The 27993-nt window shown below is 40.0% G+C and overlaps 1 protein-coding gene and 2 long non-coding RNA genes across 10 annotated transcripts; 1 reads left to right on the top strand and 2 right to left on the bottom strand.

Moving 5' to 3' along the window:
* The first annotated feature begins 252 nt into the window (after nt 1-252).
* Nucleotides 253-24575, top strand: MFF (mitochondrial fission factor). Of its 8 annotated transcripts, none has more exons than XM_082223697.1 (10): nt 253-483; nt 2256-2412; nt 3998-4218; nt 4452-4624; nt 5404-5492; nt 7536-7610; nt 11913-12071; nt 18363-18422; nt 22583-22667; nt 23739-24575. In XM_082223697.1, the coding sequence occupies exons 2-10, from the start codon at nt 2375-2377 to the stop codon at nt 23868-23870; spliced, it is 1032 nt and encodes a 343-aa protein (XP_082079823.1). In that variant the 5' UTR covers nt 253-483; nt 2256-2374; the 3' UTR covers nt 23871-24575. The 8 variants fall into 8 exon arrangements, with proteins under 8 accessions (XP_082079823.1, XP_082079818.1, XP_082079817.1 ...); XM_082223692.1 differs by lacking the exon at nt 7536-7610 and adding an exon at nt 1514-1569 and having other exon boundaries at nt 255-483; XM_082223691.1 differs by lacking the exon at nt 7536-7610 and adding an exon at nt 1465-1569 and having other exon boundaries at nt 255-483.
* LOC309532908 lies at nt 19603-22576 on the bottom strand. The gene is made up of 2 exons (XR_014220062.1): nt 20791-22576; nt 19603-20426 (listed from the first exon to the last, which is right to left on the bottom strand). It is a non-coding gene; the product is annotated as an uncharacterized lncRNA (long non-coding RNA).
* Nucleotides 24473-27973, bottom strand: LOC309532907. Its single transcript, XR_014220061.1, has 2 exons — nt 27835-27973; nt 24473-26684 (listed from the first exon to the last, which is right to left on the bottom strand). It is a non-coding gene; the product is annotated as an uncharacterized lncRNA (long non-coding RNA).
* Between the last annotated feature and the right edge of the window lie 20 nt (nt 27974-27993).

Raw genomic sequence — 27993 nt, 5'->3', positions numbered from 1 at the left:
ACTGAAGCTGAGCATCACGTATGAGCCAAATCCCCCACACTTATATAAGGGCCTGAGCTCTCTTACAGCACATGGGTCTCATCACCTAAACCACGCTGCATCGCCGGGAGCAGCAGGGAAATGAATCCACGGTACGGTACTTGCTTCCTCCGAAGCAGAATCGTCACCACAGTAAAGATGGCCGCTGCACCTTCAGCCCCTGCCGGCTACCTTTTTTTTTTCCTCCCCACCCCCTTTTCCCGTCACGTGAGGTGTCACGGCTCATTCTTCCCCCCGCCGGTTACGGCAACTCTGTGGGGCCAATCGGGGTCGGTTTTTTTTTTTTGTTTCGTTTCGTTGCTTCTGTTCCAGGGCCGTGTAGGCGAGGGGCTGCTTGGAGGCCCTTTGGCTAACGGCCCCGGAGAGAGAGAGAGAGGAACCGAGACCAAAGCGGTCGGAGTGGATACCCGGGACCCAAGAAGCCGCCTCCCCGTTGGCCTGAGGGTGAGAACCGGAGAGAGTGCTGGTCTGGGCCTTCCCTTCCCCTCAGAAGGAGGCGGTGGCGGGGGGCGCGGGAATGGGGAGGAAGCTGCGAAATTAGCACACACACCTCCCACCGCCGACCAGATGCCCGAGTCCAACCGCCGTTGCGCCTGGTTCCCTCAGCATTGGCGGGGGGGGGGGGCTGGCTTTATTCCCGCCCCATCTTTGAACCCCCTTCCTCGTAAATAACGGTCCCTCAGCCCACACAGGTTCCTATCAAATCGTTGCCTCAGCCCGCCTCCCCGGCCGTTGCCGTTATTCCTCGCCCCCACCCCCGTCGCCTTTGTTACTGTCATGTCAAACCCCCCCCCTCCAAAAAAAATACCCATTGACCTGTTGGCTTACTGCGCTTTTCTCGGTTTCTGACCAGAGTCTCTCTCCCCCCCACCACCACCACCCTTCCCCACCTCTCAGTTCGGCTATGGCTGTAATTTCTATGCTCAAGAGGCCTTTCCATGCTATATATTACATGCTTTGTGCTGAAGGTTCTTGTCAAAGCACCCAGCTTGCCACTTTGAGGAAATGGGTGCTGAATTGGGTAGACCTCTGCTCCGATCCTGCCTTGGGCTCTCCTTACCTGTTACTACAGAGTTTGCCTTATGAACCTGTTACACTCCTTGCCCTCAGGCCGTTAAGCATTGCAAACCACGCCTTTGGTGCGCCTTAAGAAGAGCCCTGCAGGATCAGCCCAAAGGCCCATCTCATCCAGCTTCCTCTTCTCAAAGGAGTCATCATGGGAAGCCCGTAAGCGGGATCGGTGCACCGCAGCACTTTCCCCACTTGTGGAGTCCCAGCGACTGGTATTGCGAGCCAAGGGTCAGACACTTTTATGCCAAAAGCTGATTTCTGCATGTGCCAGCAGTTCCACTGGCTTTTCCCCAAACCGGTGTCCCCCAGATGCTGCCGATGTAGAGTGCTTCAACCTGACACACTCATCCACAGGTGCACAAGGCTTACAGGGATTAATGTTGGTTCTTTGGGCTTTCTTCAGTGGTTGAAGGGATTGGCCCTGGATTCTTGGCCTTTGCTATCAAAGTCGGACCACAGGTACCTCATCTATGCTGTCCTTTGTTCACATCTTAATGTGCATCTTAAGATTCTCAGTAGGGGTTGAGCCTTTTTACAGAAGTGTGAACATGCTGACGTCCATGTCATAATTGTTCCCACTTTTCTGTATGGCAGCAAAATAATATCTCTTGCTACATTGCAGCGTGGTTAGTTGTATTCTGATTTCTAAACTCCCACCACATATACTTATTCACCCTTGTGAGATTTGCAATAAACCATATGCTTAAGTAGGCAGATTCCCTGTCTTGTTTTTGGATCTGCTTGCCATGTGGCCTAGGATAAAAGCAAGTGTTAGAAACCAAGTAGTCTCTGCTTTGTTGTAGTTATATTTAGATAGGCACAAACACAATCTATTTTTCTTTAGGATGGTTTAATTATTTTGTAAATTTAGCAACTGCCATCTGATTGCATATTTTGCTCCTTCAAGAGTACATCTGTTGAATTATGCTTCCATTCTTGTAAAATTCAGAACTGGGGACTTAAAAATTTGGCATTTATGAAGCCTCATAAGTTTAAGTATATGGAAGATATCTGACATTTACTTACTGAGCTCACATTACGGAATAGATGGGTACAGATTAGATATGTCGTAGGTAATAAATATTTAATTATGTAATATGCCTAATGCTGTTTTCTGTTCTTTTTTCCCCTCCCCTCCTTTACAGCTCGAAAGCAGTTGTCATGCTGTCTTATGTACAAAAGTTCCACTGTTTAGGGATACTGTTACATAAAGTGAACAGTGCTGCAGTGTAGTGATATTAAAACGTTGCAAGCAAACAACAAAATGAGCAAGCGATCAAGCAGTGACATTCCTGTAGGAAGGTTAGTGAAAGCTGTAGAGCTGAACTTGTGCTTGTAGAAGCAGATAGAAGATTGACTCTTGTAGGTATTTTTATCTCTGTTGATTGCAATATTTTAAAAAAACTGTTATCTAGCCCAATGTGTTCCCTTACTTGAGGAAAAGGAGGCCTTGCCTCCTTTTCACAGAAATTTGGATAAAGAAACAATAGAAATGTATTCTTCAGTTTGCAGCACAGGTAAACATTTGGTAGTTAGTGCCTATACTTGCAAGCAGACTAGTGGAATTTTGGTGTTTTGTGGAGCTACATCTCATTGGCCTCAGCCAACATGGGCAATGGTCTGGGAGTTGGAGTCCCACAACATCTGGAGGGCTCTGTGACCTCTGGAGGGTCTCTGCCTTAAATGCTAAGAAATCCTTAATATGAATCTATATTGGTGAATTTAAAATGCATACAGGTTGTAACTGTGAATTTTGTTTGATTGGCTTTGGAGAAGTCTCATTATTTGAGAATGGAGAATGCTGATATGGCCTGTGTTGTCTTCCATCAGAACACTGGCATCTTCAAAAGTGTGCTTTGTTCTTGGCCAGTGGTGGCTAAGCTTTTTTGGCCCAAGGGCCACTTTCACCCTTGGCTGCCCTTCTGGGAGCCACATTCTAAAGTTGGGCATGGCCAAAAGAGTGTGGCCATTCCACAGTCTCCTGCACACTGTTCCCCCACACAGCAAAGGACACAGGCAGTCAGGTGCATAGCCCCTTCTCCTTTACTTGTATGCGCATAGCAGTTAAGGGGAGAGGTTAATCACCCCTGTTCTTGCCTGCTAGAAAGATATGTCTTTAAAATAAATTGCCCAGAGCTAGGCACTCATTTGGAATAATTAGTACTATTTAATTTAGATTGTTGTAGATGCTTAATGAATCTTGAAGCAAGAATCTAAGATGTGGGGTTGAGACTTGCTCACTTGCGGGCTCTCTTTGCACCCTGTATGCTTAATATTAGTGGAATTGGTCTCTTTACCATCTGCCTCCAATATGGTTGCCCTGGGTTGGCATAAATTGGCCACATTTGCACAAACAAATTTCTGTTTAATAAGGCTTTGATATCTTGGTGCAAAGATATGTAAAAGTTTCATGCACCCACATGCAGCTCCTGTGCTCTCACTTTGCTTTGCCCTTCACACACGAAGCTATGGTTAACTCTAGCTTCCTTTTGCATCTGAACTGGGAACTATGGTTAATGGCTTTCAAACAAGCCAAGATATGGAAGCCAACTTTAAACCTTGGTTTATATTATGGTTTGTTTGAAAGCCATTAATTAATTAATTAATCATTGCATCAAAACCAGAAGCTGTGGATAACTGGCTATGTGGCTTGTTTCTCTACTCACACGGAGCAAGCAGTAAAGCAGGTGTATGCAAATTTTAATTCCAATGTTAAATCATAGGGGACATCTTATACACGATGGCTGTGCTGCACATCCACCGTTACATATACTTAAAACGCATTCTCTACCAACAGTGGAAGACTTCAATTTACTGTGGATCAAAACCCATGTTGTGTTTCTTTTTACTACTGAGGGGTAATTCAGGTTGTTTTATCTCGTATTAGGATGAGCACGACAGCATTCCCATCTCCGGCTGCCGAAATGGCAGAAATGAATCGAATTCAGTATGAAATGGAGTATACTGAAGGGATCAATCAGAGAATGAGAGTTCCGGAAAAACTCAAGGTTGCTCCACCAAATGCTGACCTTGAACACAGTGCTCATGAAGGGGGGATTCCAAATGCCAGTGTAACAATGCAGGTTCCAGAGCGGATTGTAGTGGCAGGTACGTTTGCCTTCAGGTGGACAGAGGTGATAAAGCAGCATGCTGTCAGACTTCACACCCATTCAATTTATTTTTACATATGAACTTGAGTGTGATTTGCTTAAGACCAGCCAGTGAATTCATACTTCATATGGGATTTGAGCTTGATTTTACCCAGCTCCAGCAATCTACCCATTGAGCCATTTTGAATAATTTGTTAGTAAAAAGTTCTTGATCTTAATATCAACTTACAGGTAATAGTGAAGACATTCCACTCTCCAGGCCGCCAGATCTAGATCTTCTCCAGTCAACTCCATTCAAGTCTCTGTCACTGAAAACACCTCCCCGTGTTATTTCACTCAGTGAACGACCACTAGATTTCCTGGACTTGGAGCGAGCCCCTACTCAGACTCCTCAAAATGAAGAGGCTAGTATTCTTTATGCCTTTCATTTCATCATGTTTTGTTTCAATATTATATTTAATAAGTCAAAAGAGAAGTCAAATATTTATTGCTTTATACTCCATTTCAGATCAGTACTATAAAATAGGTTATTGCTTTGTAGAATTATTTTAATACTCCCTGTTGAAAGCAAAGATACTCCCAGAGCACTTCTTTGTGTGGTGCTTACTTGGCTGTATTTTTGGTACCAGGCTGCTTAGACATAATTTGGACTATCTTGATTGTTTTTATCTGGCTTATAAGACTTAATGCCTTTTGGTCTTCAAGTTTTTATGATAATTTGGATTTGCATCTTAATCATTTGTATTTTATGCTTGTGTAAACTGGCATAAGAATTTTAGTGGAAGGGCTGTATATGTTCTTGGACTACAGTTCCCATCTTTCCTGATGTCCTGTGCTTGCTGGGGCTGATGAGAGCTGGGAGTCCTACAATGTCTAGGGACCCAATGGTTCTCTATTTCTGTCTTAAACCAAACTTAATTTCAAAAGCTGTTGGTAAACTTAAATTATTTTTGACATTTTTTTTCTCATTTTAAAAATTGGGGACATGCAAGAGAGGGGAGTTTTTGTTCTCCTTACTTTCCAAAATATCAGGAAAAATGTCACCATCCAGGAAGACTGTTTTTATTCATTTTCTGCTTTACTAAAAATGAAAATAGTTCAGTTGTTGATATTAGGTAAAGCTGGATACTGATGCCATAGCAGTGGTGAAAGACGTACCCCCCCCCCCCGCTTTGTTTTGCAGGTTCGCTCAGTTGGGAGACTGAAAAGAGAACGCTCCATGAGTGAAAACGCAAATCGTCAAAATGGTCAATTGATGAGAAATGAGTCAATGTGAGTAGAGGGGTTATTGGCGCATGCAACATTTGTAGAAAAAGCTTCTTCATGTGTTCCTTACCAGTTCATGCTTAGGATATGCCTTTCAACTGATTATCTTCTTTATAAAGAGAAGTTACTTAATCTTACACAGCTACAACTGACTTTCCACATATTTTTTCTTCTGTTTGTTGGAATAATAACTAACTATTAATGAAGTAAATTTTGTGTGATTGTTCTCAAAACATTTTTTCAGTTGCAGAAAACAGCATTTGCTAAATGACTTCATATAGCAGCATTTGGTATCCCCCCCACCAAGTATATATGTATATAGGGATGTGGGTGGCGCTGTGGGTTAAACCACAGAGCCTAGGACTTGCCAATCAGAAGGTCAACGGTTAGAATTCCCGTGACGGGGTGAGCTCCCGTTGCTTGGTCCCTGCTCCTGCCAACCTAGCAGTTCGAAAGCATGTCAAAGTGCAAGTAGTTAAATAGGCACCGCTCCGGCAGGAAGGTAAATGGCGCTTCCGTGCGCTGCTCTGGTTCGCCAGAAGCAGCTTAGTCATGCTGGCCACATGACCCGGAAGCTGTACGCCGGCTCCCTCGGCCAGTAAAGTGAGATGAGCGCCGCAACCCCAGAGTCAGTCACGACTGGACCTAATGGTCAGGGGTCCCTTTACCTTTACCTTTAAAGTGTCACTAACCTAGTCTGGATCCAGAACTCTCTTTATAGGATAAAGAAAGTTTGTTTCTAAAATACATTTATAGTGGATTTGTGTGAAGGGAAGTATTTCAAATTATTATTGGATCTACTTGAATCTTCTGCTGCCTGCATGCTTAGAATTAATTACATCGTCTTTGTTTATGCAATGCAAAGGACAGAGTGGGTCTTTATTACAAACTTATAAATGCTGATTCATTAAGACTATGGGGTGATCAGTATCTTTTAATTAAGATTCTTGTAGTGAGGTAAACACTTCATTTTGCTTCCAGCTATGAGCCTGAAGAAAGAAATCACTTCCCACTACTGTTTTCCTGCTTGTCCCCTGTTGGCAGGAGAGGAAAGTGGGGAGATGGAAACAGCTAGAACAACAACTCCTTGTCTCCTCTGTAGTTGAAGTTATATGCTATCACAAGGGTGACTGGGAGTTCAAGGTCTCACAGAAAGGTTTCTAGCTATCTGTAGGTCACTATTGGAGCTGGTGTTGTGAGGCCTTTTTGTGAGGTTGGTGCTGTGATGACTCATTCAAAGGGTAAGTGGTCGTTGGATATAAACTATGTCCTCCAAGTGTCAAGCTAAGGTATATGACTTTTCCTGAATCTATCTGCAGCCATCGCAGTACTTTTGACAATCCCACTTGCATTTGAAAAGGGTAGGATGATATTCTAGTGCCGCAGTGGTGCATACACTAGTGCATACATGGACTGAATTAATGGTGTTGCTTGATGTGGTATACTGATAGCATTGCCTTCTCAGTTCTGAGTTTCCAGGCTGCTGCCTCCAGTTTTCATTTTCAATTTGTTTCCTGTTTTTCCACAAAAAAAGAAATTGTGGCCAAAGAAGCTAACAGTGTATATAAATAGTCATCCTTTCAAGTGCTGTTGTGCAGCATTTTGGCAAACACATATTTTTCTTTCTTTTGGAGGGTGCATATGCATGTTAGTAGTTGGAACTGTGGCCATGCATGGCAAGTGCAATCGCACAGGATAGCTTCCACATTCTAGTATAGGAACTGTGACATGGCATTCTAGTATGTTTGTTGCAACAATGAGAAAATTCTGTGCCAAACCTTACCATGTCTAGAAGAGGAATTGGCTTGGTTCCTTTTCCTCATCTGCCTTCTTGGAACAATATATGTTGTCATTTCTGCACTTGCCATACAACTGTATGCAGTGGCTTTCCTGATAACCTTTTGAGCATACACAGATTCTCAAATGCTTTTGAGGACTAATAATAACTAGGCACAAGAAGTGATAACCAGTAATGATGATTGCCTTAATGACCTTCCAATTATTTAGAAAGTTGCTCCCTCTTTAAGATATTAACAACTGTGATTAATGGTGGCACAGTCTTGAAACTGTCCTGAGAGTTAAAATGCCAAGGTACCAGTCACCATTCACAGCTAAAGATGAAACGTAAGCTTGACCACTAATTATAACCATTCACTTTTAAACATGTCAAGTGTGTACTTAGTGCATTGCCATCTAAGAGACTTGTCTATATTGTCTGATTTGATTTAAAAAAAAATATTCTGTATGCTTGGTTCCACCTGTAATTAAGACTCAAATTAACGGAATATGAAAATTTGTCATTCTTGTAATGAATTTGGGAGCATATTTTTGCTTAGTTTTTAACTATAAAATTTGAGAACAAATTTTAGGGATAAACAGTGGTTGGTGGAGAGGACAAGGCTGCATGTTTCTGGCATACTAATCCTACATGAGTGTAGTAGAGATATGTGTGTGCAAAATCCAACACATATCAGCTGAACCATGTGGTTGGTTTGTGGATTGACTGCACTGTTCAGACCTATGCACTTTGGATTTTATGCATGCAAATTTTAGGCCAGTTCAAGGATATCAGATGGGCCCAGAGGCCAGATAGGTATCATATTCATGGTGGAAAAATATGACAATGCATAACTTCTATTTGCAAATATATTTTTTCTACATAAGTGGCTTAGCCAGTGCTTTTTTTCTGGGGGTATGCATACCCCTAAACATTTTGTGAATCTAAGTTTGGCCTCATTGAGGGGCAGTATTTCAATATGAGTAGGTAAATGAGAGTACCCCTAAACATTTTTAAAGAAAAAAGCACTGGTATAAGCAATGTTATTAGTTGTATAAATACTGTAGGGAAGTTGGCCTTCTTTAAGTTATTGTCCCTCTGTCTCTTCCTATTGATAGTGATCTAAGAAGCCTTAGCTTTTAACTAACTTGATACAGGGAATTGAGGAAGTGGAGAGACACATAATTTTTAATAAACCCTTCTTTTCTTGTGCTAGCCTTGAAGCTTCTTGCTTGAACTTGCTAGAGGAAGTGACTGCATATCATAGCTAATGAGAAATTATTGTCAGATTTTAAGCTGTATATGATTTTGTACATGTTCCTGAATTTCCCACAATTCTTTATGGGTTTATATTACTTGTGATGTCATTATGAATGTTGTCTGTTATTTCCCCTTTGCCATTTTGTAAATAGTGTCACCCCCAAATTTGTAAATAAGAGTTTGATCCCTAATATACATCTTATCACACAACCTGGGGAAAGCTCAGCAGCAGAGTGCACTCTTTGGATGCAGAAGGGCCCAGATCAGCTCCTATTCTCTCAAGGTAGTGTTAGGAAAGATTCCAGTCTCGAATCCTGGACAGATGCTTCCAAGTGTAGACAATACTGAACTGAATGAAGTGATGGTTTGATTATTATATAAGTCTGTTGTATAGCTTTTTGAGTGTATCTTAGCTTTGACTTTGGTTTTTAGCACCACATTTTCTCAGACATTATATACACAACTAGCCTTGCACAGAGTCCCTGAAGACGGTTTTTGTGGCGATAAAAGCAGTAAATGTAGTTCATGAGCAAATGGTGGATGAATCAGTTAGGTTTTTTTTTCTTTTAATGAACCTACTTGTAGTCAAATCCTATACATTCTGAGGAAGATCCATTGAATTCAATTAGCTCTTCTCCTGGTAAGGTTTAGAGCAGTGGTTTTCAACCAGTGTGCCGTGGCACCCTGGGGTGCCTTGAATGATGGTCAGAGGTGCCCTTGGGCAACACTGGCCTCTGTCTCTTTCCCTTCTTCCTCTGATGCCCTCTCACGTCTCTGCCTCCCAAAGGCTTGCACAGCTGTTTTATTGCAGCAGCCCTGGCTATAGGCTCTGGGAGGCACCTATCTTTGGGGTGGGGCAGGTCAAAGACCAGGGACCACAGCAGCAGCAGTCCAGAGAACTCCCAAGGAGAGGAGGCTGAGGGAACACTCCACAGGGGAAGGTGTTCGAAAAAGGGTGAGAGGCTGCCAGTTCTGCAGGCAAGGGGTCACATAACTGGGATTCGGAGCCCCACAGGGGTGCCACAGAAAGAATGTAGTTGGTTAAGGGAGCCATGAACTCAAAAAGGTTGAAAAGCTCTAGTGTAGAGGATTTCCTCTTCAGTCATAGAATCAGTCCCAGCAGGTCTTGACCACCATAGTTGGTTTTCTGGTATGTGAAGATAGCAAAGAATAAAATAAATTTCAGCTTATATTAGCTGAAAAATATATTGTTAGGTATATTTCCTCTCAAGTGGATAAGTGAGCCAGTCATGAGAACGCTCTGCATCCCAGGCCACTCACGTTAATCACAGCAAATCCCCCTTTTCTCTGTGTCAGGTTCAGTATGGCATCCTGATTCCCTAGTCATATTTTGTTTGTCTACTGTTCTGTCTAGGTTCTCAGAAGCCTAAGTCAGTTAGCCACATGGCCGTATTTTGGACATATCACGTTTCATGGCTGACTCACTTATCAACCTGAGGTCCTATTCACAGTAAGAAACCCAATGTTCCATTTTAAGTAGTAAGCTTGCTGAGACAGGAACCTGTTCTCTCATTTTTAAATTTTTTTTTTGTAAAACACTAGGATCATAGAACAATATTAATTTGCAGCCTTGTGTTTGCTAGAATAGTTGTTTTTGGTTTACTTGCAGAACTTCATATCAAAAAATCTGCATTTTACTGTTGCCGAAGTAACAAGGTACAAGAGGTTTGCAGTTCTAATGAGACTTCCTTGAAAGCAAGTTCCACTGAAAACTCTTTGAGGTTTCGTTTTATATACATTCAGGATTGTGAGAATAGCTTTTCTTATTTGTTGGTTGTGCAAACATAAGTAATAATTGTCCATTTGAAGCACAACAGACATAGCCTCCCTGCGAGAATATAGGGTTGTGTGTGAGGATATAATTACAATATATAACCTATATATAGTCATTTTTAAAGGTGCATTGAGTGTATTCATCAGAGCTATTTCTATAGAATATATACGTACTGTACAGCAGGCTTGGCAGACTATTATATGGGGACACTACATGTGTATGGTTGTTGTTTTTTGAGGCCCAAATGTTTTTATTTCCAGGTTATCAGTACTGCTTTTCTTTTCTCTTTCCACAAGCTCTGTATTTTTCTCTTTCTAACATTCAATAAGGATTTTTCAAAATTGTATTTTATATATAATTGTTTTGTTCTTAAACAGAGGATAGGCATGACTGCCTTTCAATCCCTTGATGGATTCCACAGAGTACCCTCTTAGTTCATCAGGTTCATTTCAAAATAATTATTTAAAATGTTGCTTGAAACAAAAGTGCTTGTTGGCTTGCACCCAGATTGTGTCATGAACTGATTATTCAGAAGGACTTAAAATGCTATACCCCTAATGCTTCTCTTCCTGCTCTTCGTAAGGCAGAGTTCAGACTAAATGGTAAAATCTAGATTAATGTAGTTAAACCTCAAAATTAAAGAACAATCTTAATGTGGAAAGGGAGAAATGTTTCTTTTTAAACAAAAACAAAAAAGGTCAATACTACAAGCTTTGAAGATTTTGCTTAGTACTTCTTTTGCCTCTTCATATGCGTAGTTTTCTGAAATCTTGTTGGGATCAATAGCTCTCTGAGAATTGACCTTTGAAAAATAAAAGTTTAATCAATATCCTGTTGAAGTGAATTGCAAAATTCCCATTTATATAGATGGTGCTAAATTGCACTTTCATTTGTCTTATAGGCAATGAGTGCTTTTGATGCAATTTTTTTGGTTAATCCTCAGCCTCTTGCTTTCATGATAAGTGCTAAAAGAAATTTTTGCTTATCGGAATATTTGGGATATAAGAAGCCTTAACCAGTGTTTTTGCTATCTTGCATGTTTCTTTTGTAGTCCTATATTTGCATGTTTTTCACATAGCCCTGTATTTGCAAAAAACAATCAATCAAACTATTATGTTTATGTCACTCTTGTTTTATATAGGCTTCTGTTTTTCAGAACGTTTTCAACATACTCTCCTCCAGTCTCTGAGTAACTTGGATATATTTGAGGCTGTGATCTGCATTGTATGATTCTGGCATACAGTGAATCCAAATCTGTCTTTACTATCTGCTAAAGAGTGCTGTTGTGTCCTGTGTTTTTTAATACAGACCTGCTTATTATCATGCCTCTGGTTTTTAGTATTCTTTGATCACAATGAATTAAAGCCATTATCCTTGATATTTTGCCTCATATAAAGGGTTCCAAGAGTCAGTTCACAAGATACCCACTAACATTTCCTTGATGTGGTTTTTAATCTGTTGATGGGGAAGGAAGAAGAAAAAATGGGGGTCAGCTTTAATTTTTCAAAAAGGGTTGGTTGATGGATGATTTTTTTTCCTGTCTGAAACCTGACACTAGTGTTTCTCTCTTCATTTGCTACACTTGCACAAACAGTGTGACACCATCACCTCAACAGGTTCGTGTCTGTCCACCCCAAATGTTCTCTGAAGATGGATCTAATCTTTACTCTGCTCGGGGCATATTGTCGCTTATCCAGTCTTCTACCCGTAGGGCTTACCAGCAAGTCTTGGATGTGCTGGATGAAAATCGCAGGTGATTGGCCATCACTGATTCTGCCCAGTTTACTGCTTTTCACTTCTCTTTCATTTCCTAGTTAATTGGTTTTGGTTTGCTTAAATTACATGAAATAAAATTAACTCTTTTTTTTGCTTTTGCTATTTGCGAATGACATTTCCAAACTTCACATTTCATGGAGCTTAGTTGTCATTTCTTTGGTCAAGAGTGAAACAACTGAACAGTGACTTAAAACGTCAGTCTCACTCTCATTGGAATTCCAAGAACAGAAGGGCAACAGTGCTACAAACATAGCTGCATACTCTAGACAAAGTTGATTGTTTAAATCCTCTTGCTTTCAGTGGGAGAGTTTTCTTTTTGAATGCAACTAAGAGTTTGAAATGTTTTAAACACAAATCCCAAAATGGCCTTAATAAACTAAAAATTCAAGGTCCACTAATATTGAGGGGGATCTAGATGAAAATGCTTTTATTGACATTCATCTCAGCTGAGTCCTATCTGCAATTCCTATGATTATTGTGATAAGAAAAACCTACATTGAAAGGCAAGTCATATAGTAGCTCTGGACAGAAACTGGAAAAAAAATCTGTTCTTAAGATCTGCTGCATGGGGGAGAGACTCTTTCAAAAAAATACAGAGTCCTTGTTTGTTGTCAATCCACCAGTTAATTGGAGGTGGGTGTGCAAATATTATTTTTATACAATTTAAGTTGTAAGACCTCCTTCTTACATATGAGCCATATATTTATTCATTTTTTTGTTTCCTTTTCATACTAAAATAAGTGTTATTTTCTTATAAATTACATTTTTAACCCAGTTGTGTCTGGACCCTCTCTTGTTTATGTAACTGTCTTATCAGACTACAGATCAGAAGTCTGCTCCTTTGTCACAGTCTGCTAGTGGAAGATTTTTGTGTTGGCTTTTGATAATCTTAGCCATACTACAGAATATTACCCAAATAAAATTCTTTGTTTAGCAGCCTGTGATCCTCTTGGAGGTGCAGGGGGTGCTGAGGACACTTGTGCAAATGAAGGGTTCACCTCCTTTGCCATAACTTATTTTACAATGTGAAGGGCTAGGTTGGGGTTCAGGTAACTGCAGAATCCTCAGTTTGTAGTTTCTTCCAAGGCCAGTTCAAAGGAGCTTTTAGTGGGGAAGCAAAGCCTTAAATCCCTTCCTCCTTCACGTCTTTGTACTAATCTTGAAACCAAGAGTGGTTGGAGGAACCAAACCTAAACCTACTGCCTTAAAAGACTAATAATTGATTCTGTATGTTCAAACTTCTACGGTAGTAATCCTGATCTAAGAGTTTGTCAAGCTCCAGTACGTGTATGAAGCACCACCTTATCATGGGCTGCTCACTGTCAAGAGGAATTTTTTATTTACTATTTGTGCCCTGCTTTTCTGCTTTAAAAATCTTGCAAGTGGAAAAACTTAGACAAAGTAAAATAGTAATTTGGCATGCACCAGAAAGATATGCACACATAGCTTCCCCAAATTTAAATAGAAAGTTTTAATATACTTATTTTCATTTTTATTGGGGGGGAAACAAAAGCTTTCACTTTTATCCCATCAGTGAGTTCTCAAATTTTATAAACTATTTGAGCAGGTTTTTTCTTCATTTGGTATAAGAACCTGAGTGTTATTGGAAACTCTGATTGCAGTTGTTGCCAATGTTCATTTTCAAAATCTAGGATAACATCCTCTTTTTCTTCAGTTCTCAATACACCTTTTTGTCAGATGAAACTTTTCTAACCTGCATGTATGAATGTGAAATTTGGAAAATGCATCACTTGCATGGCTGCAAAATACTGTCTTTTTTAAAAAAAGCATTTCACACTATACTCTTTCTTTTATTGGCCTTGGTAGCATATTCTCACTGCTTAAAAGGTATGTTTTCTTTAAGTGTAAGTACAATACTTATTTCAGTGATTGAGTTTTGGCTTTGTTCTTCTTCCTAAAGCTTCTGGTTTTAGTTCTGTTTTCGTTGTCTCTTTCAAAATATTTTTCTGGTTCCTTTTCCTACCAGTTTTGCATAACTATACCATGTTATACTATAATGAATTGAAATGTTGAGAATTTATCATTGCTAATAATACTGTGGTAAAGTAACTCTTCTCTGTTCTTCAATTCCCTGCCCCACCCCACTCCCTCATTCCCAATATGGGAATGCCTTGGTAAATACCAACACTTTAGAGTTAACTTGGTATGGTTCAAACTATCCCATGTGAGCAAGGTGTTGTGCATAAAAAACATTTTATAACCTGGATACTTATGTTACACACAAGTATGTTATCATAGGGACATCAGTAAATATGCCCAAGAGTTAGTGAAAAAGTACTCACTGGACTGAACTATTCCTATTCATGCTGCCTATTATTTCTCTACCTTAGCTTGGATAATGAAAAGGGGTCAGATTATCTCTCATTTTTAAGAATCCTTTATTTTAGTGGCTGAGAAATTACAAAAAAGTATACCACCTGCAGTTTATGGGTGTTTACGTTTTACAGGCTGTAGCACAAGAGAGGACCCCTTTAATACATCTTAGGTTCTATGCATTGGTTTGGATCCAGACTTAGTCATTCTTAGTCATGATTAACGTAGGTTTCCTGGGTTTCAGTTGTTGCTGAATGTATATTTTCTAATATAAGAAATTGTTACATTAAGACTGCAATCCTTAATAAGCCCATGGAATAAAATGGAATGTTTGGGTATGTTTACAAAGAATTGTGATCACAGAAGGATATATATGGCATTTTAAAGGCAGGTATAGGAAAATGAACATCAAGCAGAAATAGCCATCTAGTAGACGGCTAGTGATTATTTTCTTTCTATGCCTTATTTTCTTTAGGGAATAAATACTGAATTTTGAACATGAAACTTCAAGTCAGTTAAAGCATATATTAACCTGGGACAAATTTGAGCAGCTGCATAGTGGCTTAAAGTCATATTTGAATGTGCTACTTGAAGCATTACTATTTGCTATGAGGTTGTGATCATTAGTTTGTTAATGCAGAACAATATCATTCAGTCAATACGTCATTTCAAGATAAAATTTGGTCATAGCTTGGTTGTAGAGTGTAGCTTTCACATACCAAAGATTTCTGGTTCAGCTCCTAGCACATGGGTAAGGCAAACAAAGGCCTGGGGGCTGGATCCAGCCTAATCACCTTCTAAATCTGGCCCACGGACGGTCTGGAAATCAGCGTGTTTTTACATGAGTAGAATGTGTCCTTTTATTTAAAATGCATCTCTGGGTTATTTGTGGGGCCTGTCTGGTGTTTTTACATGAGTAGAATGTGTGCTTTTATTTAAAATGCATCTCTGGGTTATTTGTGGGGCATAGGAATTCGTTCATTTTCCCTAAAAAATATAGTCCGCCCCTCCCAAGGTCTGAGGGACAGCGGACCAGCCCCCAGCTGAAAAAGTTTGCTGACCCCTATCCTAGCATCTGCAGTTAAACTTTTTTTGGTTGCTGTAATTATTCTTCATCCCATATATTAGCAGCCAGTCAATAGCTATTGCAGACTAGTGTTTCTGGGGTGGGGTGTTGTTGTTGTTTTTTTAAAAAAAAAACCTCTGCGAAGAGTACTCTGTGAGAGATGATAGTATGGTATGGAACCTTACGGTGGAATTCAATGTTGCACACTTCCAGTCATTCTATTTGTGCAAGCATTACAGCTTGCTAGATAGAATGACACCCCCCCTTTCCTCTCCCTGAGTACTGTTCTGGGGGTTCTCCTGACCTCCCCAGAGCTAATTTCAGGGGGAGGGGGGGAAGCCCCATTGTCCAAGTGAAAGTCCTTTCACTGAAACCTATCCCCAGTCTCTGATCTCTGATTTCTAAACCATTATGGCCATTTACACATGCATAATAATGATTAGAGGTTGCAGTTGGCAAGCAATGGTCATGCATATTTAGAATCTCCCTAAGTCTATAAAATATTAAACCTGGTAATGGAATGTCATCTATTTTTCCACTTATGTTGAGTATAATGCACTACAACTTACCCATGTTCTGATGTCATTACCTTGTGTTTCTCTGTACCCCACCTTTCTTTTCCACATCTGGCCGTTGCTGGTAGACACTTGGTAACGCTCAGTATAGGGAATTGAGACACAGGGTGGACTGTGCCTCATGTTATGCAGAGAGTTGGAGGGAAGCTCTCAACTGGCCACCATGTCTTACAATGTGCAGTTCCAGCTTAAGAAGAATGAACTCTGGTCTTGTTCAGATAGCAGCACACTGATGATGTATGATGTATACAGTTATTGTATTTGGTTTTACTGGAAATGCAAAACCTTCAGTTGATCAGTAGCTGTGGTCTAAAAAAAGTCAGGTACGTAACAGGATTCTTCTGTTTTAACAGCAGTTTGTACCCGTGGTCTTGTCATTTCCAACAGAACATGGGTATTTATGGCTTCTTGAGTGCCAATTTAAAAAGTATTCAAGTGAGTTGTGAGCAGGATTTTTTGTTTATTCTCTCATTGTGGGAACATATTTTTCATCCCTCGTGATTGTAGAGAAATAGAGATGACAAGTTTCTTTGGAAAAACATAGACAATACAGGGGAATTAAGTAGAAATAGTGCTGATTGCAGAAATAACCTTTTCCATGGGTCAGCTCTCAACTCAGGGCAGTAAGTTATTGCACCCCTGTTGTTACAGTTGTTTTCCTTCCTCCTACATTTTTTCTGAGTTCCAGTCATTTTGTCTATACAAATTATAGAAACACTCCATCTCTGACACAAAGCAAAATTATACAGCTCTATAAACATAAACTGTGTGCACAACACACATAAAAATAAATTGCAGCCATTCTGCCCCCAGAGTATATTTTTAAAAATGTGAGTCCCATTGAACAAAATGTGACTTATTTTAAGACTACATATTCAGCAGATCAGGCTGTAAGTATCTAAAACCAAGGATTGCTACTTACTGGGCAAAAATGTTTCTCTATGAGCTGGAAAGTAAATGTACATGCTGTTAAGTTAATAGTTGTAGATTATCACAGTTTGAAACAACACACTGCAGATTGTTTGAGGCCGTAGAATTGGAATGCAAGATAACCTATATGGACTCAGCGGATTATCCTGTTGAGAAACTAGTCCCTAAGTAGTAGGAAGTGCACAAAAATAAATATGGTGCATGATTATAATCTATTTTGCAGATTCTTCCTCATTGATGTCTTTCTTTTAGGAAAACAGTTTTTTAACTCAAAATAGTCTTAATCCAGTTTTCAGGGGAAATGTGTAGGCTTAAAAACTGTTAAGAACAGAGCAGGGAGAGAAGAAGAAGTGGCAGTTTTGTTGCTTGAGTTCATCACACAACTTTAGGTATCGCCCAATAGTCTTACATAGTATAGCATTTTTTTTAAAAAAAACCAAGTTATTAAATTGGGAAAAATAATTTTAGACCATAGCAACTGTGAAATAAACAGCCACAGTGTTCTATTACGATTTATGGTCGCTTTAGGCCCCTTTTGACAAATCTGTAATTGTGGTTATGCACACTGGATTGTTGCATGGAAAACTTCAGTTTAACTTCTAACATGATTGCACCTTGACCATACTTTAGATGGGTGAAAATGATCTATATAGTTTTAAAACTATATAATCACATAAAATACCTGCATGGGCTACTTGTATGCTACTGCATCACCTTCAGGGTTCTTAAAGCCCTGGACAGCTTCAGTCAAGAATACTGTAAGGACCGCTTGAGCTCTCATATTCCAGCTCAGTTACTGAGATCACGTGGAGAAGCATTGCATCCCATGTTCAGAAGCCTTGTGAGCAGTTGCATGCTGTGGAATACTCTTCCAGCAGTGATTTGGTAGTGTCTTTGCTGCTAATTTCCAGGTGTCTCTTGAAGGACTTTATATGTCTACAGGCCCCGTCAGTTGTTTAAACTTTCCAAAGTGAGACAGTCATTTTTATGATTATTTTACATGGTATTTTATGTTTTTGTGTATTTTGTTGTACACCACCTAATTATTTTATATGAGAGAATAGTAGATCAGTATTTTAATAAACAAATAATGTGTAAGCGTTAGTTCCAACATTTCTTCACAAATTTTGTATCTGGAAAAGCTACAAGCAAATAGTTAAGTTCCCTTCGCACATTGTTAATTAGTATTTATAAAATGGAATATATTGAAAACATAACCAGGGTTTATATTTGTAGTGTTTCAGTATAACAGAAGAAAAATATTTAACAATTTTTGTCTCTGGTTTTTTATTCTGCTTCTTTTCTCTGTCTTTCCTGTTTTCTTCTTCTGTCTTGTGTCTCCTATCTACAAAACGTGCCCTAGGCCAGTGTTACGTGGTGGGTCTGCTGCTGCCACTTCCTCTAATCCTCATCATGACGCCAGGTAAATTTGCACTTAGTTAGCCATTCTAGTCTATATTCAGCTTTCACAAAACCTGAGACTAGCTTGCTCCTGCACTTTACTTGAAAGTAAAACCCTCTGAGTTCAGCAGAGCTTGCGTCCTGCTATTAATTGATATATAATCATTTTTATCAAACAGGCTGTGATTATGTGTACTAATCTAACTTCTGGTTTCTATATTAATTTTAAAACCCTTTCACTGACATTCTTTTGCATTGTACTATGCCTGCTGATTCTATGGATGAATCTTATAATAAAAGTATTTGATGCATTTCCCATTGATTTTAGCATTCAATATAAGACCTGAGTTCAGGTTGGAAATCTGTTTCAAAATAACTAAAAATCTGGTGAACACTCCCAACAAATTTTGCAGTACATAACTCATCACAGAATTAAAGAGAGAGAAAGGGTGAGATTCACCTGTCATCTGTCAACAGAAGGATGAAGCAAGCTTGTTTTCTCCTGCTCCGGAGACTAGGAGCCAAACCAATGGCTTCAGGTTACAAGAAAGGAGATTCCAGCTAAATATCGAAGAAATTTCTAACAGTAAGAGCTGTTCAACAGTGGAACAGACTCCCATGAGAGGTGGCGGACTCTCCTTCATTGGAGATTTTAAAGCAGAAGTTGGATGGATCTAGTTGAGGTTCTTGCATTGTAGGGGGTTGGACTAGATGGCCCTTGGGATCCCTTCCAGCTCTGCAATTCTATGATTCTATAAGCCCTGAGCAAATACTTCTGCTTGAGCAATGGGTCTTCCCCCCCCTTAATTGGCTCTGAGTGGATCAGGAGAACCCATGGAACAACAAATGGGGAGGGGGACAAGGGGAGGAATTCATTCTGACTGACAAGCTGAAATGCTTGCACAGACGGAATGATTGGAAGAGCATCATGTTGAATTCCACCCCAAGTAGTTTTTCAAATACAAATTTAAAGTTAAATCAAAAAGTAATAATGCCAATGGTTGTGCAGAATGCTTTCCTTCTCCCTCCTTTCCTATGTTCCTTTTACTAAGTCTACTTGGATCTCATTGTATACAACTAAAATATTATTCTCTTTATGCATTTAAAAAGTTTTGTTTTCTCCCTCTCCAGTCCCTGGTGTGGACATAGGACTGTAAAACTGTTTAACTTGTTTCACTATTGACAGAAGTAGGGAAAAAAAATTGCTATTCAACCTTAGAAAATTGATTTGGACTTTGAAGAAACAGGTTTGGCAATATTTGGTTTTAAAAATATGCCCAATATGGTTTACAAAAGGAGAATGGAGCACATTTAATATAAAAGTTTCCTGCTGGTTTACAGAAAGGAAATAATTTACAATCTCATTGTGTAAAGGATTATGCAGGGCTCCCCTGTGTGTTTAGAGAACTGTATGTCTGAGCGTAATGAAACCCATAGCATATGAATCTAGTGCCCAAATATAACTTGAAGTTTTTAAGCTTTTTCATTTAGGAGTTCAGTGGAGAAAGAAAAAGAGAGAATAAAAGCTCGTGGTACCTAGGGCAGAACAAGTACTTTGCAAGAATAACCCCTGGAGGCAGGGGAACCTTTAAAGTAAAAAGGAGTTGGTTCATTTATCTTTCCTCATCTCCCTTTCCAGACCATCAGTGTGCCACAAACTGTTAGCATAAGTATATACTGAGATAGTAGGTCTAATATTTTTTAATGCCTATTGTAAAGGTTTTGAGTAACTTTTGTCTGCAGAACATCACAAGTCCTTCTGTAATTAAGGCTGCAGTCCTGTTTCCACTTTCCTGGAACTTTGTCCCATTGAACTCAGTTGGACCTAGATGTTTATAGGATTGCACTGTAAGGCGTTCGTTGCACAGACTGTAAACTGATAGGCATTCAGAGATGGTCTTTGTATGCATCTTTCTTAAGCCACAAGACTTAAAATACAAAAATAAAAAATAAAAAATGGTGCTTGTGGGTTGCTGTAAAACTTGTTCAGTACTACAGAACCAAGTCCCAAATTTGAAATTATGTACTATAAAATAAAGGACGCGGGTGGCGCTGTGGGTAAAACCTCAGCGACTAGGACTTGCCGATCGCATGGTCGGCGGTTTGAATCCCCGCGGCAGAGTGCACTCCCGTTGCTCGGTCCCAGCGCCTGCCAACCTAGCAGTTTGAAAGCACCCCCGGGTGCAAGTAGATAAATAGGGACTGCTTACTAGCGGGAAGGTAAACGGCGTTTCCGTGTGCTGCGCTGGCTCGCCAGAGCAGCTTCGTCACGCTGGCCATGTGACCCGGAAGTGTCTTCGGACAGCGTTGGCTCCCGGCCTCTAGAGTAAGATGAGCGCACAACCCTAGAGTCTGTCAAGACTGGCCCGTACTGGCAGGGGTACCTTTACCTTTACTATAAAATAAAAAACCCCAAAATGCAATTGCTATGGAAAACAAGTGCTAGTCCAATTATAACTATAATTATATATTTATAACTATATATTTGGATTTCTCTTTTGGGTTAGTGGTTAGTGTTAGATCAAAGGCTATTTATTTACTGTGCTTTTTCAGCTGTGAGAGCTAGAAATCTAGGTCAAGATTGAATGTTGCAAAATTGGGCATCCACTAGTACAACAAGGCTTCTCTTTCCTTTCTTCCTCAGTAACCCCTTAGGCGACCCCAAAATCTGATCCAGAAGGCTGAGAGACCCCCTGGAGCAGATTTTGAGGGTGCAGTATATGGGGGACTAGAGGGGAGGAGAGAAACTGAAAGTCCTGTTGTATCTCGCACTTGTTGGCCTGCCCCCTGGCTCCTGATCTAGTTCTTCCAACTCCGCCGGCAACTGCCTCAGAGATACTGCTGGCACCGGGGAAGGAACTGATGAGTGGGGAAGGTTCCTCCTCACTGGTGCCATGGAACCCCACAACTCACTGGACTATTTCCCCAAATCCTCCTCCTCACTCTCCCATTCCTCTGCCTGCACATCCCCTCTCCCCCCAACCCCTTCATCCTCCACCTCCTGCCAGTCTCTTGATATGAAGCAGTCTTTTAGATATTTGGGGTGTTTAGGGCTTTTAACACAAGCACCTTGAATTGGTCCTAGAAACAAACTGGCATTCAACGCAGCTGTACTAAAATAGAGGTTGTATGAGATCTAAATGGAACCCCAGCCGGTAATCTGACCACTGCGTTTTGGAGACATTTAGGTTTTTGAGTCATCTTCAAGGACTGCTGCACATAGACTGCATTGCAGCAATGCAATCTGCAAATAACCAGAGCATGGAGTACTGTTCAGAAGGGACCATAGTTGGTGGGCCAGCCAGAGGTGGGAAAAGGCACTCCTAGCCACCTGAGCTCCCAGTGGCAATGTTGAATCCAAGCGGACCCCAAAGCTGTGGACCTGCTCCTTCCAAGGGAGTGCAACCCCATACAGAACAGGCTGTCTTGCCACTTACTGGACATGAGAACACGGGACACATAATTCCTCTGTCATTTCAGGCTTCAGCTTCAATAAATTTGGGAAACTTGATTGAAACTCCTGAAATTTATCAGGAAGCCCAGGGCCGGTGATGTACTAGACATTATGAAAGGCACTTTATACATAAAAACTAACTGAGAATATTTGATCATAGCTCCGTCAGTACAGCATGAGATTCTTCATCTCAGGGGCATGGGTCTGAGCCCCACATTGATCAAAAGATTCTTGCTTTGCAGGGGGTTGGAATAGATGATCCTTGTGGTCCCTTCCAAATACAGTTCTACATTTAGATGGAAATTGCTAGAGAGAGAATTCAGCCAAGGTTATGTGTTTTTTTAAAACAGCAAATCTGTGTATGTAGGAATATAAGAACGTAGTCAAACCTGTTCAAGAAAGCACTTTAAAATGGGTTGGCCCCCCCCCTTCATCTAAAGAACAATTAATTGTATATTTTGAATGGAATCCAAATACGCCCAGATGTATACTATGGTCACTCCTATATGCACCTGAGAGGATCTACTTATTTCCTTTCCCATTTGTAGCCCCTCAACCTGCATTGCATACAACTATGGAAAGGCCTCTGAATTTCAGCAGTTGCTTTTCAGAGGGCACAGGGAGAATGGAGAAATTGAAATGACCCCATGCGTGCACAAAAGACCAGCCTGTGTGCAGTTAAATGTGTGCCATTTGAGGCATATTTTTGTTTGTTTTTTATCTCATAGATATACCCTTTCAAATATGGATACAACATTTGAGGGAACACCAGAAGATGTCACTGTTGTGGATGCTGTTTCTTTAAGACGACAGGTAATTAAAATGCTCCAACTATTATAGTGGAAGTTTGTATGCCTCTTTCCAGTTTAGTCAATGCAGAATGTAGTAAGATTAAGAATGTAAGTTCCGAGGGGGGGGGGGAATTAAATTTGGAAGTCTGAATACCACAACTTTTTCTGTGGCATGATGATACATTTTCTTTTCTTTGAATGTTAATATGTCTATGAATAAAGCTTTGTGAATTCTCAACTCAGAAACATTCTAATATTATATAGGAACTAAATAGTGCATACATGATTGAAGGGAGAGGAATTGAGAAAGAAGTACCCACTTGGATGGAAAATATCCAGGGGTGAGGTGTGGCTGCCAGTCAATGTGTTTAAGGTTTAGTTTAATGGTAATCAAACAAACAAACCATGCAGCAGAATGGAATCTGTTCTGTTTTGTATGTTCTGTATCTTATTTTTCTGTTAGGTTTCTATTCTCTCTTACTGGTTTTAAGCAGCTGAATTGATTTGCTTGCTTTCCATACTAGTTTTGGTTGTATTGTGATTTATTTATACTATATTGATACATGGGCCTATTTGCATATCATAGTAAGTCATAAACCACGGCTTAGTGTGAATGAGTAAGGTGCTAGCGCATGCTGCTTAGATGCTCCTGTTTTTTTCTGTCCTAGCCGGATACCTATCAAAGTTGGCACACAGACTCTCCACCTCTAAAATGAGAGATCCAGCCCACACATTTTTTGCATTTAAAAAGGATGAGATTTAGACTGGAAGGACAAAAAATCAGAAATGGAAACTGAAATTTTCCATTGTGAATTTGCCAGAAGTAGGGATTTCTAAACCCAGCATTGATATAGGTATAAAGAGCCAGGGTTTTGAGGCTGGAAGCCATATGTGTGGCATCAATGTACAGAAATATTCTACTGTATTAACAAGAACTGCAGACTTCCATTACTAAGTCCCCCATGTGAGCAGACTTTTGGGGTGAGAAGTGATACAAATCTGAAGTACATGAACGAGAAAAGTCTTGAAATAATTAGTAAACTTATAGTAAGCACTAAAATTGAAAAGCATTTCCTTTCTTTTTCTTTTTTAGATAATTAAACTTAATCGTCGTCTACAACTTCTGGAAGAAGAAAACAAAGAGCGTGCTAAACGAGAAATGATCATGTACTCAATTACTGTAGCTTTCTGGCTACTAAATAGTTGGCTTTGGTTTCGGCGCTAGAAATGGTCACAGTACTTCAGAAGATTTGTCAGTGGAGAAACATATAGAGAATTTGCAAAGTCCTTTGTTTCATTCTCTGAATTGTATGGTGATTTAGGATCCATGCACTGGATATTTCTGACACAGTAAACAGCTGTAACATAACTTTACAGTGTTAAAGGGATGCCTGGATGATTGTGTATATATTTTCAGAATTGTTGTATCATCCTATTATCTTCCTTTTGCATGACATGTACATTTGCATTGAATTATTTTGCAAAGGGAATTGCCTCCAGATAACAAAGGTATACTGCAGACAGTTCTTTCTTGTGTAGAAAGAAACAACTGGGTTTTGGAATTACCTGCAAAATGGCCTAACTTATAGTTTCTCATTGTTATTCCATAATTAAATGTCGCACCTTTATAGTTCACCTTATTGCACTTGTTTTATTTTAGCCAAATTTCAGGTAGTAGAGCAGCAGATTAAAAAGCATCCTGAGTATCTCTCATTCAAGCACATGTACATATTGACTAAAATACATTCTTTGCTAAAATAAGTCAGCAGATTATCCAGAGGTGTGTGTAAGATGTATTTGAGCTTTAATTTTGCAATGTTTTTTCTAAAAAAAAAGATGGTTTTTAAGCAAATCTGTCCATGAGTGATCTTAAGATTATGGAACAAAGTACCAATGTAATGTATTTAATAAAAGTCAGCCCAAAGCAGTATTTAATTTCTTATTTTTCCAATTAACTGTACCTTTTGCCCTTTGGATGTGTGGAGCATACAAAAAAGCTTTTAAATCTCTCAGTCTAGATCAATATACTGCATCTAAAATCACCACTCCCATTATTGATTGTATTTTTTTGCTTGCTCGTAGATTTCTATTCAATCCAACCATTTGCACAACTCTTATTTTCTTACATTAATACACACTTTATGTTGGATTTTAAAATATCTGTCTTCTTTAGGCAAATAAAAACAAATGGACATGAAAAGTATTTGTTTGGGGTGAGGTGGAATTAAGCCCTGCTCCTAAATACTTTTATGAGTAAAAGCTAGGTGAGCTGAGTGCTGAAATCTTTAAGAATGGTGTATGCTAATTTGCTTAAATATCAGTGTGATAGGCCTAAATGGACAGCTGGATAGCCACTTTGCACAATGGGACTGCTTCTTGTCTTCCCATATCCCCCATGCCCTTCAAAATCAGATCTGAAGAGTTGGGGAGTAGGCAAATGTGTGTGTGACAGGCTGCAGGAGGAAGGAAATGAAGTATTGTTGCATAAGTGGAAATCCTGTGCATCACTGGATTTCACCCTTAGTTTCCAAATTGAAAGTGGAAGGCACCAAAAGACATCAGGCAGAACTGTGTTTGGAGTTATCCCTATACAAAATCCAAATTGGTGTGTTACCAGCCGTTAGTAAGTATAGTGGATGAAGGTGTTTGCAGAGCAAATAGCTTGGCAAAGGAACCAAATAGTAGATTTTCTACATATGCTTATAGGTTCTAGTAATAGGCTTTCTTAAAGTTAAGAATGAAGGGAAAGGTGGGAGTAAAATTTTGCAACTTAGTCATGCTGTTTCTTTGTTCACCCTGCCCCATTTTTAAATAGTGTGTGAAGTGAGATACTACCCATAATGTGAACTTTCAGCTATTTCACCACTAGTATGGGAGAAGCAGCAAAAGAAGCACACATTTTTTGTTTCATTCTTTTTTATGGAAGTTAGACAAGACCTTACAACATTTCTCCAGTAATAACAGGACAGGAATTGCCTGACTCCACTCGTAAGAATTAAGTCCATTGCTTGTTGTTGTTTAGTCGTGTCCAACTCTCCGTGACCCCATGGACCAGAGCACGCCAGGCACTCCTATCTTCCACTGCCTCCCGCAGTTTGGTCAAAGTCCATTGCTAGCTAGTGACTAAACTCGGTAATGATACAGCTACTCTGATGTGCAAGACAGATCAGTTAGCATCTGCAGCCCTTGGCCTGCTTTGCATGTCATGCTTTATTCTTGGCTACAGCTAATGGTTAGTGACGAAAGAGCTTAACAATCCTGGGCCTAGACAACACATTTGACTGAGCTCAGTATGGGGTAGGAGGAAGAAAGATTGAGGAGGATAAATGCAGCTGCAGGCTCCTCTCCACAAGTCTGCACATTCATGTCCCAGTAAACCATAGTTTAGCTTACCATGATGTTTGAACCAAGCCATTGCTTATGGCTAAAAGAAAAAGAGTTAATAAGCTTTGTTCAGGATAGTTGTGGGAGCACTGTAGCAGAACTCTGCAATATTTGTAAATTACTTGCTTTGGCTGAGGAGAACCAAGACCATGACTATTAGTCCTGGCCAAATTGGATGCACATTTTATTCCCAAACGTAATGTATTTTGATCAAAACAAACCTTTTCATAAAGAACTCGGGAACTCTCAGAAGTTGCTGACTCATTTGTTAGAAGCCTGTATAAAGTAACTAAAGCACGAGTTTGGGGATTAAAACAAAGCACCTTTTAAGATAGGCCTTTGCCTCGAATCCCAGGCAGTTAATAGTTATGTAGGTAATAGAATCTCAAGGTAATAGTGATGACAAGGCCGGGAAAGTTGATTAAAACTCATGTTGGAGAGCAATAGCACCCAGGCACCGATCCAGGGCCTACACGGCCATTCCCAATTCATATGTTAAAGAAATAGTTGAGATATCATCAATGTACACTGTGCTCCAGATCTAATCACTTCCTACAGATGTTAAATAGCATTACAGACAAGATATGCAATGTTATCCTCTGGAACGGTTCTTGAAGATAAGACCTCATCTGAAGATCAAAGCGTGGTTCACAACCTAAATACACAAAATGAGAACATAAAATACATAATAAAACAAACAAAAGCAAACCAATAACCACACTCCTAAAAACTATTCAAAAGTTTTCCACTTCCTTCTATATCAAACAATTTTACTTAAAACAACTCAGAAAGGCTTACATTCATCACCCGGTGTTTTTTGTCAGTCCTCACTGCAGCCCAGTGAAGTAGACTGGGCTGATAGATAAGGACAGTCTGAAGACCACTGAATAAATTTATGGCTGAGCAAGGATTATAAATCTGGAACTGCCCCAGTTTAAGCCCAGATTTCTGGCCTCTTTCTCTGTATTGCCCTTCATCTGAAGATCACATGGCAATTCACAACGTAAGAACGCAAAACGAGAACACAAATACATAGTGGAACAAAAGCAAATTGATAAGACACAAACATGTTTAAAAGGCCATAGAACGTTAATCAACCTCCGGACCTCCCGAGAAGGCACATGAAGAAGCGCCTCAGAAGATGGTCTTAGGATCCAGGTCGGATCATATGGAGAGAGAGGCAGTCCTTGAAATATTACAGCCCTGAGCCGTATAAGGTTTTATCGGTAAAAACCAGCACTTTGAATTGGGCCTGGGAACTAACAGCCAGAGCTATCAAGCCAGGATCGGTGAAATATGCTCAAAGCATCCTGCCCCGCTGAGCAACTTGGCCGCTTGAATTCTGCACCAGCTGAAGTTTCCAAACCACCTTCAGTGATCCAACCGGTGCCAGATTTACATATAAGCTAAACAAGCTATAGCTTAGGAACCCACTTTCTTGGGGCCCCCCAAAAAACTTAAAGGGAAAAAAACCACTGGATGTACATTTCCAAAATACAAGATAAAAAACAAATAAAATAAAACCTACATACAGCAACAGTGTTTTGTGTCGTCTTTTGTGTCCTATGATGTAAGTAATGGGCCCCGCCTGCTAGCCTGCTCCCTAAAATATCATTGGTTTGCTCATTTCTATATAAAGATTGCCTACATTCTGCATGGACTGGTTGCATGGCAACATGCGCAAATGGCTTTAGATACCTATTAGGTCCATAAATTACCACATAGCATACTGTATATTCAACACAAAAAACAGCGACAATTTGTTGTTGACGAAGGACAGCTGGACATATAAAGGACCCCATTACCTTCAGTAATTTAGGACCTTATCAAACCTAAATCTGGCCCTGGATGCAACCTAGAGGTTACCAGACCATCGGGAACACTGGCTATCCCTGTCCAGATGAGGACCACCGTGGCCACACGTCATTCGCCTTCACCTGTTCGTAGGGGCAAACCTGCCCTAC

The sequence above is a fragment of the Podarcis vaucheri genome (genome assembly GCF_965113315.1).
Source record: "Podarcis vaucheri genome assembly, chromosome: 5".
NCBI lineage: Eukaryota > Metazoa > Chordata > Lepidosauria > Squamata > Lacertidae > Podarcis > Podarcis vaucheri.
The sequence above is the reverse complement of the archived record's forward strand: the minus strand, read 5'-3'. Positions and strand labels throughout refer to the sequence as shown.